The 19,445-nt window shown below is 40.9% G+C and overlaps 1 protein-coding gene across 1 annotated transcript in view; it reads right to left on the reverse strand.

Moving 5' to 3' along the window:
- Nucleotides 1-19,445, reverse strand: part of STYXL1 (serine/threonine/tyrosine interacting like 1) — a 55,620-nt gene that overhangs the window by 23,931 nt on the left and 12,244 nt on the right. The window contains exons 2-4 of the mRNA XM_004385939.2: nt 18,638-18,741; nt 8,146-8,207; nt 4,545-4,683 (exon numbers count right to left, since the gene is read on the reverse strand). Coding sequence (XP_004385996.1) covers nt 4,545-4,683; nt 8,146-8,207; nt 18,638-18,740 — 304 coding nt within the window. The 5' untranslated portion in view covers nt 18,741. The remainder of the gene's footprint in view (nt 1-4,544; nt 4,684-8,145; nt 8,208-18,637; nt 18,742-19,445) is intronic.

The following is a 19,445-nucleotide window of genomic DNA, read 5'->3' on the forward strand; positions in this document are numbered from 1 at the left end:
GTGTGTGTGTGTGTGTGTGTGTGTGTAGTCAGCTCTACTGAGATAAATTTCACATACCATACAATTTACTCATTTAAAGTATACAATTCAGTATTTTTGGTATATTCACAAGGATATACAACCATTACCACTAATTCCAGAACATTTCCATCATCTCAAAAAAGAAACTCCATACCCAGTAGCAGTCACTTCCCATTCCCCTCTCCCTCCACCCATAAAAAAAAACCAAACTAAATCTGTTGCCATTGAGTTGATACAGACTCATAGCAACCCCCACCCACTGGCAACCACTAATCTACTTTGTCTCTGTGGATTTGCCTATTCCGGACATTTCCTATAAATGGAATCACATAATATGTGGTCCTTGGGTCTGTCTCCTTTCATTTAGCATAATATCTTCAAGGTTCATTCATATTATAGCATGTATCAGTACTTCATTCCTTTTTATGACTGAATAATATTCTACAGTATGGATATATCACTTTTTCTGTATCCATTCATTCATCAGTCGATAGGCATTTGGGTTATTTCTCCCTTTTGGCTATTATGAATACACTGCTGTAAACATTTGTGTACATGTTTCTATGTGGACATAAATTTTCAATTCTCTTGAGTATATGCCTAGGAGTGAAACTGCTAGATCATATAGTAACTCTGTTTAACCTTTTGAGGAACCACCAGATTGTTCTCCAAAGTGGCTGTACTATTTTACATTCCCACGAGCAATGTATGAGCGTTCCAATTTCTCCACATCCTTGCCAACACTTTCTATTATCTGTCTTTTGAGTATAGCTATCCTAGTGGATATGAAAAGTTCCCGGGTGGTGCAAAGGGTTAATGTGCCTCGCTGCTAACCAAAAGGTTGGTGATTCAAGCCCACCCAGAGGTGCCTCAGAAGAAAGGCCTAGCAATCTACTTCAAAAAATCAGCCATTGAAAACCCTATGAAGCACAGTTCTATTCTGATAAACATGTGGGGTCACCATTAGTCAGAATCAACTTTGTGGAAACTGGTACTGGTGGATGTGAAGTGGTATCTCATTGTGGTTTTGACATCAATTTAATCTTAAACACCTTAACTGGTCACTATTGGGCTGCATGCAAATTAGATATATATGATAGGAAGTTTGCATAATTAGGGCTAAATCAAGATATCCTGAGGTCAGGATCTGACCCAGCAAGAGAAATATTGTGTAGCAAACTCAGGAGAGCCAGCTAGAGGGAGACAGGGTAGGGCATAGACTCTGACTCTGACACTGAACTTTGTTCAGAGAGAAGGCCAATTCCAGCAGAGGTTGCTCAGGACACAAGTGGCCTAAGCCCTATCTAAAGAGACTGCATTTGAAGGAAGAACTTCTGGAGTCTGCAGCCAAGTTGGAAGAGAGCCTGAAGCTGGCAAGACAGGAGCCCAAGCCCACCCCAGAAGGCCTGGTCACAAGTCAGAGTCCAGTCTGGAACTCACAGCACCCATCTCTCTCTTGAGCAAGAGGCTGGATAATGACTGGTGGGTCACCAGGCCCGAGGGGAGTTGGGGAGGCAGTCCAGTTGCCTTTAAGCCAGACAGCTGCTCCCCCACTGATGTCACAAGACCCACTGGAGCCTTACTCACATTCAGGGATGAGAAGGTCAGTGATGGAGGAAGGACTGTTTCCAGGGGACAGTTAGAGACTCTGGTGGAAAGAGATGAGGACATCACCAGTGCCCAGGCTACCCTGCCAAACAGATTCAGGCGAGGTCAGGCTCCCACTTTCTTAGAAGGGAATGAACCTCAACAACAGTAACCACGTACTGTCAGGAAGTAGAGGTTTTCCAGTGGAAGAATGTAAGAGGGTTATTATTTTTGAAACATTAAGCTCATTAATTTTTATTCCTATTAATCTTGAATATTTCACTGACATGAGGTTTCCCACACTTTGAATTGGGGTGCCCACTGACTCAGGGGGAAGGTTGACACCACCCAGAACAAGGGGGTCACTGCTCAACTGGGAGCTTTCTTTTGCCCCAAGGACCTTGCATTTACCTGAAAGATACCATTTTAAACAACAAAAGTAAGTTGGCTTGAGTGGCAAGTTGTACACATGTGTGGTTTGGGGGTTTTCTGTTGTGTTGTTTTGTGGTTGCGGTTTCCTACTCATACTTACTGTAGGGCTGAGAACGAGGTCAGCTATAGAACATGAAAGGGTTATCTTTACTGACCACCATTTCCTACAATCCTAGGATTGCAGACCTCAGCTGAATGGGATGGGTCTAGGGAGGAAGAGATAATTTCCTGGCCAAAGACCTCCTGAAAGGAGAATCAAGACTGATTTTATTAAACGTGGAAAAACACAACTAAAGAGAATGGTGACACATTGCGATAAATGTAACTAATGTCTCTGAACAATCTGTGTGGAGACTGTCAAATGGTAACCTAACTTCCTGCGTAAACTTTCACCAAAAACTCAATAAAATACTATTTTTTTAAAAAATAGAAGCCTAGCGCCACCTAGTGACAATAGATGTGAACACCCTTAAGAACCTGACCGTGAAACTCCTATTAGCTATGGCATCACCAGAAGCAGAGCCCCCACTACCAATGGCAAGGGGTGGTCAGCCCAAAACTAGGGGCTGAATGGAGAATGCAACACAGGCTCTGAGGATCAGTCATGCCAGAAAGAGCCCACCAGAACTAGAACTGGCCATGTTTTAACACTTCTGACTTGGGGCTGGAGAGACTTTGCACTGCTCTCGAGCATCACTATCCAGGCCTTGGGAGAGCACAGAGCCACACTGTCCAGGTTTGGATCCTGGCTCCACCACTTACTATGTATGGTAGTTTAGAAATATGTCTTATCAAAAGTTGGAGTCTAATTCTCCTCCCCTTGAGGGGACTGGACTTCATGACTTGCTTCTAATGAACAGAATGTGGCATAAGTGACAGCGAGGAAGTTTCGAGACTAGGTCATAAAAGACACTGAGGTGTCTCCTTGCTCTTGCTCTCTCTCCCTCGGATCTCTCGTCCTGGGGGAAACCAGCTGCCTCATCATGAGGCCATTCAAGTGGCCCTATGGAGAGGTCTGTGTGGCAAGCCATGTGAGTGAGCCTTCTTGGAAGCAGACCATCACAGCCCAGTCAAACCTTCAGACAACTGCAACCCCGGCTGGCTTCTTGACTACAACCTCAGGACAGACCCTGTGCCACAACCTCCCAGCTAAGTTGCTCCTGAATTCCAGGCCCACAGAAACTGTGAGATGATAAATGTTTGCTGTTTTAAGCTGCTACGTTTTGGGGTAATTGTTACACAGCATTAGATAACTAATTTGCTAGGTGTCGGGTCTTGGGCGAGTCATTTCACCTCTCTGGGCACCAGTTTCCCCATCTATAAAAAGGGGTAATGCTAATTGTTAGGGGACAGTTCTCTCTGGGTCTCTCATGTTTCCACAAGTCCTGAAAACAGAGGTGTTGACTGCCTTTGTTGCAAAAGAAAACATCTTTTCAAGGACGTTTGATAACAAACAGCCTTGGAAGATAGAGATAGTGTTTTCCTCCGGAGCCAAGGTCAGGCAGGCCTTCTGCCTATTATAAAAGATTCAGGTTTCCTAAGCTCAAGGTTCTTCTCCCTGAGAAGAGAAGTGGGGCTTGGGGAACCAGTGCAGGAAAATGCTGACAATGTGCTGGGCAATAAAGTCCTTTGTCTCTGACCCAAGGGCCTCATGTCTCTGCCAGCATCCATGAAGCTGTGGCAGATTAATTTATAAACGTACAAGGAGGGTACAATCTCAGACCCTTCATAGTCCTTGATATTACCATCCTCAGGGTTGTTCTGCAGACATCATGAATTGACCCAGGTACACTCCTGGGTGCCTGGCACATAATAAGTGTTCAATAACTGTTAGCTATTATTCTTGCTGGAGTCCTTGGGTGGTGAAAATGATTAATGTACTCAAGTGCTAACCTAAAGGCTGGAGGTTCGAGTCCACCCAGAGGTGCCTTGGAAGAAAGGCCTGGCAATCTACTTCTGAAAAATCAGCCATTGAAAACCCTATGGAGCACTATTGCTGTGAGATAATCTTTAAACCTTAAACCAAAAATATCCCCTGACATCTTCTTAAAATCACACAATAGTTTAGCTTAACTAATAAAGAATACTTGCCTTGAGCATTATGCTCTTTTAAGATCTATCTGTATGGGATCAAATTGACAAAAGTAACTCAAAAGATTAGACAGGAACCTTAGGGGGCAGTGAGTTTATGTTAATGGGGGAGGAATAACTCAGAAAAGGCGGGTGAGAATGGTTGCACAACTCAAAGAATGTGATCAATTGTCACCAAATTGTACACACAGACTGTTGAACTGGTGTATGTTCTGCTGTGTATATTCTCAACAACAACAAATAAAATAAATTATTTTTAAAAAAAGAAAGAAAATCCTATGGAGCACAGTTCTACTCTGACACACATGAGGTCACCATGAGTCAGAATCAATTCAACAGTAACTGGTTCTTTTTGGGGGGTTGTTTGTTTTTGGGGTTTGTTTGTTTGTTTTGCAGCTATTATAAAAACCCACCTTGATTATGATTGTCAGAATTTTCATCATCGTTGTCTTCTAAGATTATCTCCAGGGAGCTGGTGTTGCTGTCATACACCACACAGTATTTCACACACTCCAGATCCACAGACTCTGGGGTAAGATATTCCTTTCCCTCCTAAGGAAACCACAGGAGAGGTCTGTTGGTGGGTGGGTCCCATTCAGCAAACATTCCCTGCACACCAACACTGGGAAGAGCTTGGAGCTAGGACTATGCTCTTTCCCCTGCCTGTACATACAAGGCATGGAAGCACTAAGAGAATAGACTGGTGAGCCTGTTGAACTCCAAGGATCTTCCACACCTATATCCCCTTCTGAGAAAAACTGACCACAGCTGATTGGACCAGAGATAAGTGCCTGGCCAAAGAAGACCTGGTCTATTGACTGGTCCACATGAGAGCTATCAGAGCAACAGTGGTCAACCGAGCTAATGATATCCTCTCTCTTGGGGAAAGTGGTTGGCAGTAGGGGTCACATCCAAAAGCAGCCATAAAGACTGTGGGGACCATGGTCTTGGGGAACATCTAGCTCAATTGGCATAACACAGTTTATAAACAAAACATTCTACATTCTACCTTGATGAGTAGCATCTGGGGTCTTAAAAGCCTATGAGCATCCATCTAAGATACTCCACTGGTCTCACCCCCTCAGGAGCAAGAGAGAATGAAGAAAACAAGAAACAAGGGAAAGATTAGTCCAAAGGACTAAGGGACCACAACTACCACGGCCTCCACCAGACTGAGTCCAGTACAACCAGATGGTGCCCGGCTACCACCACTGACCGCTCTGACAGGAATCACAACAGAGGGTCCCAGACAGAGCTGGAGAAAAATGTAGAACAAAATTCTAACTCACAAAAAAAGACCAGACTTACTGGCCTGACAGAGACTGGAGAAACCCCGAGAGTATGGCCCCCGGACACCCTTATATATAGCTCTATAATGAAGTCACTCCCAAGGTTCACTGTTCAGCCAAAGATTAGACAGCCCCATAAAACAAAAGGAGACTAATGGGGCACAATAGTCCAGGGACAAGGACTAGAAGGCAGGAGGGGACAGGAAAGCTGGTAATAGGGAACCCAAGGTTGAGAAGGGACAGTGTTGACATGTCATGGGGTTGTTAACCATTGTCATAAAACAGTATGTGTACCAACTGTTTAATGAGAAACTATTGGTTCTCTAAACCTTCATCTAAAGTACAATAAAATAAATAAATACCTAAAAACAGTCATAAAGAGAGCAGTAAGCAGAAGGCTAGATTAAGCAGAAGCCATGAGCAAGCAAATGTGAAGAGGTAGACCACAGCTACAGCTAAAATGAAAGCTCTGGAAGAGCAGGGACTTATGTCCTTTTTGTTCACTGATAGTGCCTGGTACATTGTAGGCATTTGATAAACATGGTTAAATAATGAACGAGCAAACAGAAGCCATTAAGGTAGAGAGGAGTTAGTGAGCAGTAGCGTCGAGGAGTGGCTGGGTCACCATAATGGTGGATTACAAGGGCAGGAACAGAGACCTGCTGCTAAGGAGGTGACGCGATCTCACAGTGCTCGTCTGCACAGAACCATAAACAGTGGTCTGTGCCAAGCTGGGTGGTGGCCACTTCTTCACAATAGCTTCCCATAAACCCCCACGACTCAGGGGAACCTGAGCCTGATTCTGTTCCTTGTAACATCATCTATCTGATGTAGCGAGACCTGCAGATGGGATATGACAAGTATTCATCTACACTATTGCAAGGCAGAGTGAGATAAGGACCACAGGGATACAGACCAAGGAAGTTCTCTGGGATTCAAAGAGGAGAAAGCGCATTTGTCTAAAGGAATCTGGAGAGACTTCAAAAAGATGCTATTTATCCACTCCTAGTTATAGACCCAGAAGAATTGAAAGCAGAGACTCAAACAGATACGCGTACACCAATGTTCATTGCAGCATTATTCACAAGAGCCAAAAGGTGGAAACAACCCAAGTATCCATCAACAGATGAATGGATAAACCAAATGTGGTGCATACATACAATAGATTCTTACTCAGCCATAAAGAGAAATGAAGTTCTGATCTATGCCACCACATGGATGAACCTTGAAAACATCATGCTGAAATAAGCCAGACACAGATAAATATTGTATGATCCCACTTATCTGAAATATCTAGAATAGGGAAATGGATAGAAGACAGAAACTTTGCCATTTTAATGGCAAATTTTATGTCATATATATTTTACCACAATAAAATCTTTTTTAAAAGATGCCAATTAGATGGCACTTGGAGGACAAGCAGGATTTAGCCAGGTGACCGCGAGGAAAGGAGGAGTTCCGAGTATGCAAAAGAGTGTGAACAGCCCATGGAGGCTGAAATAGGTGGGAGGGCAGGAGAAGAGGTGCCTGGACATTTGTTCACTTATTCAGTAAACATTCACTGAGTACCTACTTTGTACCTGCACTCAGACTCTGGAATCCAGATATTCAAAAAAGAAAAGAGAAATACCCAATTAGCCTGGAAGACCCTGACAGGCTGCACAGAGCAGGGGCATTTGAAATGAGACTTAAAGGACGAGTGGAAATTTGCCAGATGGACAAGATTTGGGAGGAACGTTCCAGGCAGAAGGAACAGCTTCCATTCATTTGTTTTAGTCAACAAATATGTACTGAGCATCACCCAGATGCTAGGGACTGTACTAAGTATCTGGGATACCACGATGAGCAAAAAGGGGGTACATAACAGCACAGCAGCAACAAGGAGGGGGAGTTTTGCAAGACAATATTTTAGAAGTAATACTGGACAGCACAGCTAATTGGATGTGGATAGGTGAAGCTGTAAGCTTGGGTGAAATCTCTGAGAAGGAAAGTGTGCTGACAGATAGGAAGGGGACCAAGGACAGAAAAGTAGCCTCCTTTAGACAGCAGAGGGAGGAAATGGAGCTAGACCAAAGAGATGGAGAAGAAACCAGGGCATAAGAGAGACCCTCAAAGGCAGAGAATGTGATCAGGACTGCAGAGGTTAGAGATGGATCCTGAGCAAAGGCTATGGAGACAGGGGCCCTACTACAGGAGGGAGAGGTGCCCCGTGGTGACTGCATGCATAGCTCTGTCTGTTTTAAAAGTGGCTGGAATGGGGAAAGGGAGATGGGAAGGGAAGAAAAGGGAAGGGAAAGGGAGAGAAAGGAGGGAGAGGGAAGGAGGGAGGGGAAGACTGGGTTTCCATCTTTGGGTTATAGTAAATATCTCCCTTGTTTAATGTCTTTCCCTGACAAGAACAGAAGCTCTGTGAGGGCAGGGACAGTGAACTAAGGACATCTTGCATTCTGTTGTATCCCTAGGGCCTGGAACAGTGCCTGGCACTTTGAGGAATTAAACCAACATTTGTTGAACGAAGCTCTTGACCATGAAGTTGGCAGGGGACAGCTTAGTACAGAAGTGTGGAAGATTGTTGTGTTGCATACACAGAGAGCAGTCCTGCCTCTGCTGTCCACAGGGCCTGACAGTAAGTTCTGCCTCCTGGATCTAGTATAAAACCTCCCGTTTTTTCCCATGCTCCTATGAGGTAGCCAGCCTGCCCTCAATTCTGACTCCACCGGTGTACCTGCTTCACTCGACGGGCTGTGATCACATGGCTTTCATCATACTCCCGTTTGGTACGAACATCTGAAAAGGAAAAGCATTTCATTAATAACTGTACTTGCAAAGAAGCACGTGATGAAACTACTCAGAGTACTTAGATCATCATCAACATATATTTTCTTGGCAACTAGGTGATAGCCACTGTCAGTTTAAAACTTAAGGTGTGTACCCTACACAAAAAAAAATGCAAAATAGGTGAAGGACCTAGTCCTTACTCCTTACTTTACTTCACTTTAGTGAAACTAAAACCATAAAATTCTTATAAGAAAATGCAGGGGCCTAGCTTTTAACAATGGATTATCTAATATACACACCTACGTTCATTACAGCATTATTCACAATAGCAAAAAGATGGAAACAACCCAAGTGCCCATCAACAGACGAATGGATAAACAAACTGTGGTGCACGCATACAGTGGAATACTACACAACTATGAAGAATAATGAGGAGTCCACAAAACGTCTTACAACATGGATGAATCTGGAGGACATTATGCTGAGTGAAAATAAGTCACGAAAGGGCAAATATTGTATGGTCCCACTATTACAAAAAGTCAAGAATAGATATACACAGAAAGAAATGTTCTTTGATGGTTACCAGGGATGGGAGGGGGAGGGAGAAGAAATCACTTTCTAGATAGTAGACACTTGTTGTTTTTGGTGATGGGAAAGGCAATACCAAATAAAGGAGAAGTCTGTACAACTTAACCAAGGTAAAATGATCAAACCAAAACCAAACCCACTGCCGTTGAGTTGATTATGACTCATAGCAACCCCATAGGGTTTCCAAGGCTGTAAATCTCTACGGAAGCAGACTACCACATCTTTCTCCCACGGAGCCGCTGGTGGTTTCAAACTGCCAACCTTTCAGTTAGCAGTCGATCATTTTAACCACTGTACCACCAGGGCTCCTTTAGATAAATGAAGACACTAAGAAATACACAAGAAAAAGGGACAACTCTGGTAAATGCTATATAACATATCCTATTTTGGAACAACAGTAGTGACAACCAAAAAATATGTGTGTGGTTACATAGGTAGATATGTATGCATAGATATGTATACGAAGGCGTAAGTGAGAGCACACATGTTCATGCATAGGTATATCTGTAGACGTATTTATATACATGTTTGTGGATATATATATATATATATATATATATATATATATATATATGTCCATATATAACAGGCATACCTCGGATGTATTGTGGGTTTGGTTCCAGACTACCGCAATAATGCAAATAGCACAATAAAGCAGGTCACACGAATTTTTTGGTTTCCCAGTGCCTATAAAAGTTATCTTTACACTACACTGTAGTCTCTTAAGTGTGCAACAGCATTACGTCTAAAAAAAAAAAGTACATACCTTAATTAAAAAATACTTTATTGCTAAAAAATGCTAATCATCATCTGAGCCTTCAGTGGGTTGTAATCTTTTTGCTGGTAGAGGGTCTTGCCTCGATGTTGATGGGTGCTGACCAGGTTGGTGGTTGCTGAAGGCTGAGGTGGCTGTGGCAATTTCTTAAAATAAGACAACAATGAAGTTTGCCACATCGATCGACTCCTCCTTCCACGAAAGATTTCTCTGTAGCATACAATGCTATTTGACAGCATTTTAGCCACAGCAGAACTTTTTCAAAATTGGAGTCAATCCTCTCAAACCTTGCCACTGCTTTATCAGCTAAGTTTATGTAATATTATAAGTCGTTTGTTGTCATTTCAACAATGTTCAGAGCCTCTTCACCAGGAATAGTTTCCATTTCAAGAAAACACTTTGCTCATCCACAAGCAGCAACTCCTCATCCATTAAAGTTTTATCACGAGATTGCAGCAATTCAGTCACATCTTCAGGCTCCACTTCTAATTCTAGTCCTCTTGCTATTTCCACCACATCTGCAGTTACTTCCTCCACTGAAGTCTTGAACCCTCAAAGTCATCTAGGAGGACTGGAATCAGTTTCTTCCAAACTCCCGTTAATGTTGATATTTTGACCTCCTCCCATGAATCACAAGCATTCTTAATGGCACCTAGAATGGTGAATCCTTTCCAGGAAGTTTTCAATTTACTTTGCCTAGATTCATCAGAGGAATCACCATCTATGGCAGCGATAGCCTTAGGAAATGTATTTCTTAAATAATAAGACTTGAAAGTCAAAATTACTCCTTGATCGATGGGCTACAGAATGGATGTTGTTTTGGCAGGCATGAACACAACGTTAATCTCCTTGTACATCTCCATCACAGCTCTTGGATGACCAGGTGCATTATCAATGAGCAGTAATATTTTAAAAGGAATCTTTTTGTCTGAGCAGCAGGTCTCAACAGCGCGCTTAAAATACTCAGTAAACCATGTCGTAAACAGATGTGCTGTCATCCAGGCTTTGTTGTTCCATTGATAGAGCACAGACAGAGATTTAGCATAATTCTTAAGGGCCTTAGGATTTTCAGAATGGTAAATGAACATTGGCTTCAACTTAAAGTCATCAGCTGCATTAGCCCCTAACAAGAGTCAGCCTATCCTTAGAAGCTTTGAAGCCAGGCATTGACTTCTCATCTCTAGCTATGAAAGTCCTAGACAGCATCTTCTTCCAGTATAAGGTTGTTTTGTCTACACTGAAAATCAGTTGTTTAGTGTAGCCACCTTCATCAATTATCTTAGCTAGATCTTCTAGATAACTTGCTGTAGCTTCTATATTAGCACTTGCTGCTTCACCTTGCACTTTTATGTTATGGAGAGAGCTTCTTTCCTTAAACCTCATGAACCAAACTCTGCTAGCTTCAGATTTTTCTTCTGCAGCTTCCTCACATCTCTCAGCCTTCACAGAATTGAAGACAGTTAGGGTCTTGCTCTGGATTAGGCTTTGGCTTAAGGAAATGTTGTGGCTGGTCTGATCTTCTATCCAGACCACTAAAACTTTCTCCATATCAGCAATAAGGCTATTTCGCTTTATTATCATTTGTGTGTTCATTGGAGTAGCACTTTTAACTTCCTTCAAGAACTTTACCTTTGCATTCACAGCTTGGCTAACTGTTCGATAGCTTTCGGCCTGTCTTGGCTTTTGACATGCCTTCCTCACTAAGCTTAATCATTTTTAGCCACTGATTTAAACTGACAGACGTGTGACTCTTCCTTTCACTTGAACACTTAGATGCCATTGTAGGGTTATTAGTTTGCCTAATTTCAATACTGTTGTGTCTCAGGGAAAAGGGAGGCTTGAGGAGAGGGAGAGAAACAGAGGAAGGCCGGTTGGTGGAGCAGTCAGAAAACACACAACATTTATCGATGAAGTTCGCCATCATATGGGTGCAGTTTGTGGTGCCCCAAAACAATTACAATAGTAACATCAAAGATCACTGATCACAGATCACCATAACAGATATAATAATAATGAAACAGTTTGAAATATTGTGAGAATTACCAAAATGTGACATATGCTGTTGGAAAAATGGTGCCAATAAACTTGCTCGAAGCAGGGTTGCCACAAAGCTTCAATTTGTAAAGAACACAATATATATAAAGCGCAATAAAAACAAAGCACAATAAAACGAGGTATGCCTGTATAAAAAAAGCACATAAGAGGTACAGTTACGGAGACTTCCTAGACATGTCCAAACAACTCACGGGATTGTTTTACTGGGTTAAAAGGCTTAGGACCATAGTCTCGTATGGATAATTTAGTCAACTGGCATAACGTAGTTCAGAAAGTTAATGTTCTACACCCTAGTTTGGCGAGTAGCATCTGGGGTCTTAAAAGTTTGCAAGTGGCCATCTAAAATACAACTATTGGTTTCTACTCATCTGGAGCAAAAGAGAATGAAGGAAAAAAAAGATCTCAAATTAACAGCCTAAATCGACGGCTGCAGGAACTAGAAAGAGAAGACAAATTAAGCCTAAGCCTACCAGAAGAAAGGAAATAACAAAGATCAGAGCAGAAATAAATAAAATTGAAAACAGAAAAACAATAGAGAGAATCAATAAAACCAGAAGTTGGTTCTTTGAAAAGCTCAATAAAATAGACAAACTGTTAGCTAGACAGACAAATAAAAGATGCAAATAACCAAAATCAAAAATGAAACAGAGGACATTACAACTGACCCAATAGAAATAAAGAGAATTATGACCGAATATTATGAACAACTGTATGGCAGCAAACTGGGTAACTTAGATGAAATGGACAAATTCTTAGAAGCACACAACCTGCCCAAACTGACTCAGGAAGAAATAGAAAGTCTCAACAGACCTATAACAAGTGAAGAAACTGGATCAGTGATAAAAAACCTCCCAACAAAAAAAGTCCTGGACCAGATGGCTTCACTGCAATATTCTACCAAACATTTAGAGAAGAATTGGCACCAATACTATTTAAACTCTTCCAAAAGATACAGAAGGAAGAAAAACTCCCTAATTTGTTCTGTGAAGCAAACATAACCCTGATACCAAAAGCAAAGACATAAGAAAAGAAAACTACACCCAATGTCTCTTATGAACATAGATGCAAAAATCCTCGACAAAATACTAGCAAACAGAATCCAACAGCATTTTAAAGAGTCATACAGCATGACCCAACCAAAACTGAACCAAACCAAACCTATTACTGTCAAGTTGATTCCAACTCTAGAGGATAGAACAGAACTGCCCCCATAGGGTTTACACCACAACCAAGTGAGATTTACTGTAGGAATGAAGGGCTGGTTCAACATTAGAAAATTAATCAACATAATACACCATATCAATAGAACAAAGGAAAAGGACCACATGATCATTTCTGTGGATGCAGAAAAAGTATTTGATAAAATCCAACACTCTTTCAGAGCTCCTAAAAATCAAACACTTACGCTCATTAAAAGACTTCACCCAAAGAGTAAAAAGACAACCTACAGACTGGGAAAAAATTTCTGCCTACGGCAAATCTGATCAGTGTCTAATGTCTAAAATCTACAAGATACTACAAAACCTCAACAACAAAAAGACAAATAACCTAATTTAAAAATAGGCAAAGGATATGAACAGGCACTTCACCAAAGAAGACATTCAGGTGGCTAAAAGACACGAGGAAATGCTCATGATCATTAGCCATTAGAGAAATGCCAATCAAAACTACAATGAGATACCATCTCACCCCAACAAGGCTAGCATTAATCCAAAAAACACGAAATAATAAATGTTGGAGAGGTTGGAGAGAGACTGGTACACTTATACACTGTTGGTGGGAATGTAAAATGGTACAACCACTTTGGAAATTGATTTGACACTTCCTTAAAAAGCTAGAAATAGAAGTACCATATGATCCAGCAATCCCATTCCTTGGAATATAGAGAAATAAGAGCCATCGCACGAATAGATATATGCACACCCACGTTCACTACAGCACTGTTCACGATAGCAAAAAGATGTAAACAACCTAGGTGCCCAACAACGGACGAATGAATGAACAGAATTACAGTATATTCACACAATGGAATACTACGCAAAATAAAGAACAACGATGAATCCATGAAACATAATATGGAGGAACGTGGAAGGCATTATGCTGAGTGAATTTAGTCAGTCGCAAAAAGACAAATATTGTATAAGACCACTATTATAAGAAGTCAAGAACAGGTTTAAATACAGAAGAAAACATTCTTTGATGGTTACAAGGGTGGGGAGGAAGGGACAGGGGTATTCACTAACTAGACAGTGGACAAGAATTATCTTAGGTGAAGGGAAGGACAACATACACTATGGGGCAAGTCAGCACAACTGGACTAAACCAAAAGCTACGAAGTTTCCTGAATACAACCAAACACTTTGAGGGACAGAGTAGCAGGGGCAGGGGTCTGGGGACCATGGTTTCTGGGGACATCCAGGTCAAATGGCATAACCAAGTTTATTAAGAAAATGTTCTGCATCCCACTTTGGTGAGTGGCATCTGGGGTCTTAAAAGCTAGCAAGCAGCCATCTAAGGTGCATCAGTTAGTCTCAACCCACCTGGAGCAAAGGAGAATGAATCACACCAAAGACACAAGGGAAGTATTAGCCCAAGAGACAGAAAGGGCCACATATACCAGAGCCTTCATCAGCCTGAGGCCGGAAGAACTAGATGGTGCCCGGATACCACCAATGACCGCCCTGACAGAGAACACAACAGAGAGTCCCTGATGGAGCAGCAGAAAAGTGGGGTGCAGAACTCGAATTCTAGTAAAAAGACCAGACTTAATGGTTTGACTGAGACTGGAGGGACCCCAGAAGACATGGCCCCCAGACTCTCTGTTAGCCCAAAACTAAAACCATTCCTGAGGCCAACTCTTCAGACAAAGATTAGACTGGACTGTGGGACATAAAATGATACTCGTGAAGAGTGTGCTTCTTAGCTCAGATAGATACATGAGACTAAATGGGCAGCTCCTGTCTGGAGGAGAGATGAAAAGGCAGAGAGGGTCAGGAGCTGGTTGGATAGACGTGGGAAATCCAGGGAGGAAACGAGAAGTGTGCTGTGACAGTATAGGGAGAGCAACTAGGGTCACATAACAATGTATGTATATATTTTTGTATGAGAGACTAACTTGAATTGTAAACTTTCACTTAAAGCGTAACAACAAAAAAAAAATCCAACACCCTTTCTTGATGAAAACCCTAAAGAAGATTGGAATAGAAGGGAACTTCCTCAATATGATTCAGGGCATATATGAAAAGCCAACAGCCAATATTATACTTAATGGAGAAAGACTGACAGCTTTCCCCTTGAGATCAGGAACAAGACAAGGGTGCCTGCTCTCACCACTTCTATTCAATATTGTATTAAAAGTCCTAGCTACAGCAGTAAGACAAGAAAAAGAAATAAAGATATCCAGACTGGAAAAGAAGAAGTAAAATTATCTCTATTTGCAGATGATATGACCCTATACAGAGAAAGTCCCAGAGTCCACAAGAAAACTTCTAGAGGTAATCAAGGAATTTAGTAAAGTTGCAGGGTACAAGGTCAACAAAAATCAGCTGGGTCTCTATACACCAGCAATGAGAAATCTGAAAGGGAAATTAGGAAAACCATTCTATTTACAATAACATCTAAGAGAATAAAATACCTAGAGATAAATCTAACCAGGGATGTAAAGGACTTATACAATGAAAACTATAAAACACTGCTGAAAGAGATTACAGAAGACTTAAACAAAGGGAAAGATGTTCCATGTTCACAGACTGGAAGACTTAATATTGTTAAGATGTCAATACTACCCAAAGTGAGCTATAGCTTCAATGCAATCCCAATCAAACTTCCAACAGTATTCTTTACAAAAACAGAGAAACAAATCCTCAACTTTATATGGAATGGCAAGAGGTCCCAAATAGCTAAAACAATATTGAAGGAGAAGAATAAAGTAGGAAGACTCACATTTCCTGATTTTAAAACATACTCTACAGCTTCAGTTATCAAAATGGCTTGGTACTGGTTCAATGATAGACACACAGACCAGTGGAATAGAATTGAGAACCCAAAAATAAGACCACATATCTATGGACAACTGATTTTTGACGAGGGGTCAAAGTCCAGTCAATGGGGAAGAAACAGTCTCTTTAACAAATGGTGCTCGCAAAATTGGATATCCACTTGCAGAAAAATGACACAGGACCCATATCTCACACCATACACAAAAACTAACTCAAAAATGGATCAAAAGCCTAAATGTTAAACCTAAAACTATAAAGTTCTCAAAAGAAAACTTAGGGACAAAACTATGAGACCTAATTTTTTTAAAATAAACTGACAGAACTATAAATGCACGAACAGCAGGAAACAAATTAGATAACTGGGACCTCATAAAAACTAAATATTTATGCTCATCAAAAGACTTTATCAAAAGAGTACAAGGACAACCTACAAACTCGGAAAAAATGTTCAGGAATGACATATCTGATAAAGGTCTAATCTCTAAAATATATAGAAAACTTCAACAACTCAATGACAAAAAGATGGGCAACTCAATTAAAAAATGGGCAAAAGACATTCTGAGGTTATGTGTCAACTTGGCTAAGCCACAATTCTCAACGGTTTGGCAGATAGTATGTAATCATTCTTCATTTTGTGATCCAACGTGAGCAGCCAAACAGTTGAAAGCCAGTCAGTTTCCTTAGGCGTGTGGTCTGCGTTCAATATACATGGATGTTCTGGCAAAGCTCTCTATGGACCCTACATTTGACTCGTCACCTTCTGACCTCAGGTTCTTGGGATGTAAGACAGTAGCCTGCCTCCTGACCCACAGATCTTGGGATTTGCCAGCTCCCACAACCCTGTGAGCCAGGAGCCTTATGCCTAACCTGCCGATGTTGGGTTCATCAGCCCCTGCAACCACATGAGTCAGGAGAAGCCTCCAGTTTGACACCTGACGCATGGATTTGGGACTTGCCAGCCTCCACAACTGCATGAGCCATTTCCTAGAGACAAATCTCTCTCTATATTTATATATATATATATATATATATATACTTCACTGGTTTCATTCCTCTAGAGAACCCAGCCTAAGACAGACATGAACAGACATTTCACCAAAGAGGTCACTCAAGCAGACAACAAACATGAAAAGATGTTCATGATCATCAGCCATTACAGAGATGCAAATCAAAATTACAATGAGATATCATCTCAGCCCTGTTAAAATGGCACTGATCAAAAAAACAGAAAACAACAAGTGCTGGCGAGGATGTGGGGAGACTGAAACCCTTACACACTGCTGGTAGGAATGTAAAATGATACAACCACTACGGAAAATGGAAAAAAAACAAACAAACTAGAAATTGAAGAAGGTAGAGAGGGTCAGGAGTTGGTTGAACAGACACGGGAAACTAGATTAATGGAAACCAGAGTAGACATAATGAGAATGTTGACACATTGTGAAAATGTAACCAATGTTACTGAACAATATGTGTAGAAATTGTTAAATGAGAACCTGATTTTCTGTGTAAACTTTCACCAAAAACCCAATAAAATATTTTTTAAAATGATACAATTTCACATCCATCAGATTGTCAAAAAATTCTAAAGGCTAACAGAACCAGGTATTGGTAAGTGCCTTACATTGCTGTTGAGAGTATAAATTGATACAACCTCTGTGCAGAGCAATCTGGAATGAAGTGAAGGTGAAATTGCAACTGGGGCAATTTTATTTCTAGGTACATATCCTGAAGAAACTCTTGCACACATGAATAACAAGAGATGCAGAAGGTTGTTCATTACAGCATGGTTTATAGCAGCAACACACTGCAATCAGTTGGGAATGAATACAGACTCCTACCAACAGTTAAAATAAATTAACTAGATCCTCATGTATCAGCATGGAATAAATTAGAAAAATATAATTCTAAGCCAGAAACAAAAGCTAGTTGCAGAATGATTGTACATTATAGTACTATTTGTATACCATAAATTTTAAACCACACTCATTATTTAGGGATGCCTGTATATGTAGTAAAAGTGTAAAAATATGGGGAGGGAGAGGAATGGGATGATGATAGGGTACAAAAGAGGTTTCCCTGCCTCTCCTTACCTTGTCATATTTGCTTTAGGGTAACTGTTGACCATATTCATGATTTTTTTAAAGGAACACAGTACTGACAAGTGATATTGTTTATTTTATGAACCAACCTATTATTTAGCTGAAAGGTGACCTCCAGGAGTGGTTTCAGTTCAAAGTTCAAAGAGTATCTCAGGACAATAGTCTCAGGGGTTCCTCTAGTCTCAACTGGTCCAGTAAGTCTAGCCTTTTTTTAGAATTTGAGTTTTGTTCTACATTTTATTTATTATGTTAAATCTGAGTGGTGGGTACATGGGTGTTTATTAATATTCCTATATGTTTGTTAAAATATTTCACTATAAACAATAGTAAGAGGACGCAGAACACAAGTCTTCCAGGAACATCCCCTTTAGATTTAATCTAGGATGATTTCCAAATCATGTTACAGTCAGAAGCAGCATTTTGAGCTATGCCTAATGAGTCTAACAGTTTTCTAAAGTTATGCATCTCCCCCAGTAAGTTTTTCTAATATTTTGAAACATTTTTAATTTTTATTGTTGTGCTTTAAGTGACAGTTTAAAATTCAAGCTAGTCTCTCATACAAGAATTTATACATAGTTATGTGACCCTAGTTGCTCTCCCTGTACTGTGACAGCACACTCCTCCTTTCCACTCCGGATTTCCCGTGTCCGTTCAACCAGCTCCTGACCCTCTCTGCCTTCTCATCTCACCTCCAGACAGGAGCTGCCCGTTTAGTCTCATGTATCTACTTGAGCTAAGAAGCACACTCTTCACGAATATTATTTTATGTCCCATAGTCCAGTTTAATCTTTGTCTGAAGGGTCGGCCTTGGGAACGGTTTTAGTTTTCCTCCAATACGTCTGTTAATAAGTCAAAAATAATGCTTGAAGGACACTGTCCACAGCAAACACATCATTGGGAAAAATAAAAAACAGCACTTACCCAATAAGCAGAGATAGTTGGGTTCGGTTAATCTGGACAGTTTTGTGACCTGATTCAAGATGTTGTAAAGCTCTGTTGGTTCACACAAAACCAATCCGTCCATCCTACAGGGAAGAATGTACAAGCTTAACATACTTCTATTTTAGATGAATGCCACAAAGTAAGATACTAAACTCAGTCTTAACATAACTTCAAACAACTATGAAAACAATAGTTTGAGTGATCAAAACAGAGCTTCAAAATGGAACAACCAGATCAGAGATTATGAGAATGTTCACACATTGTGAAGAATGTAACCAGTGTTGCTGAACAACTTGTGTAGAAAATGTTGAATGGGAACCTAAACTGCTGTGTAAACTTTCACCGGAAACAAAATAAAATATTATTAAAAAAAGAAAGACAGCATCAAAAATTTGTACTGAAATATATGGAGAGAAGGAAAACAAAACATTGAACACAACATATCAACCACACAAATACTAAGTAGGCGGTAAGATAGTCACCAATTCATCTGCTCATTTAGCAAACACTTACTGAGCACCTACTATATGCCAGGCACTGGAAATAACTGTGGTAAACAAGACCTACCCTCATGAAGCTTAAGGTCTAGCATGGAATGCAGACACTGGACAAAAAATTACAAGTACAAAGAGTGCTATAAATGAGAAGGCATCTACTGTCATGGGAGTAGTTAACAGGAGGTCATCACCCAATTGGGGCAATCGGAAAAGGGCTCTCTCAGGATGGGACTGCTAAGCTGAGACAGGATGTCAGCCAAGATTTAGCCAGGTGGAGGAGAGAGAGGGTG

The sequence above is a fragment of the Trichechus manatus genome, unplaced genomic scaffold (assembly GCF_000243295.1).
Source record: "Trichechus manatus latirostris isolate Lorelei unplaced genomic scaffold, TriManLat1.0 scaffold00151, whole genome shotgun sequence".
NCBI lineage: Eukaryota > Metazoa > Chordata > Mammalia > Sirenia > Trichechidae > Trichechus > Trichechus manatus.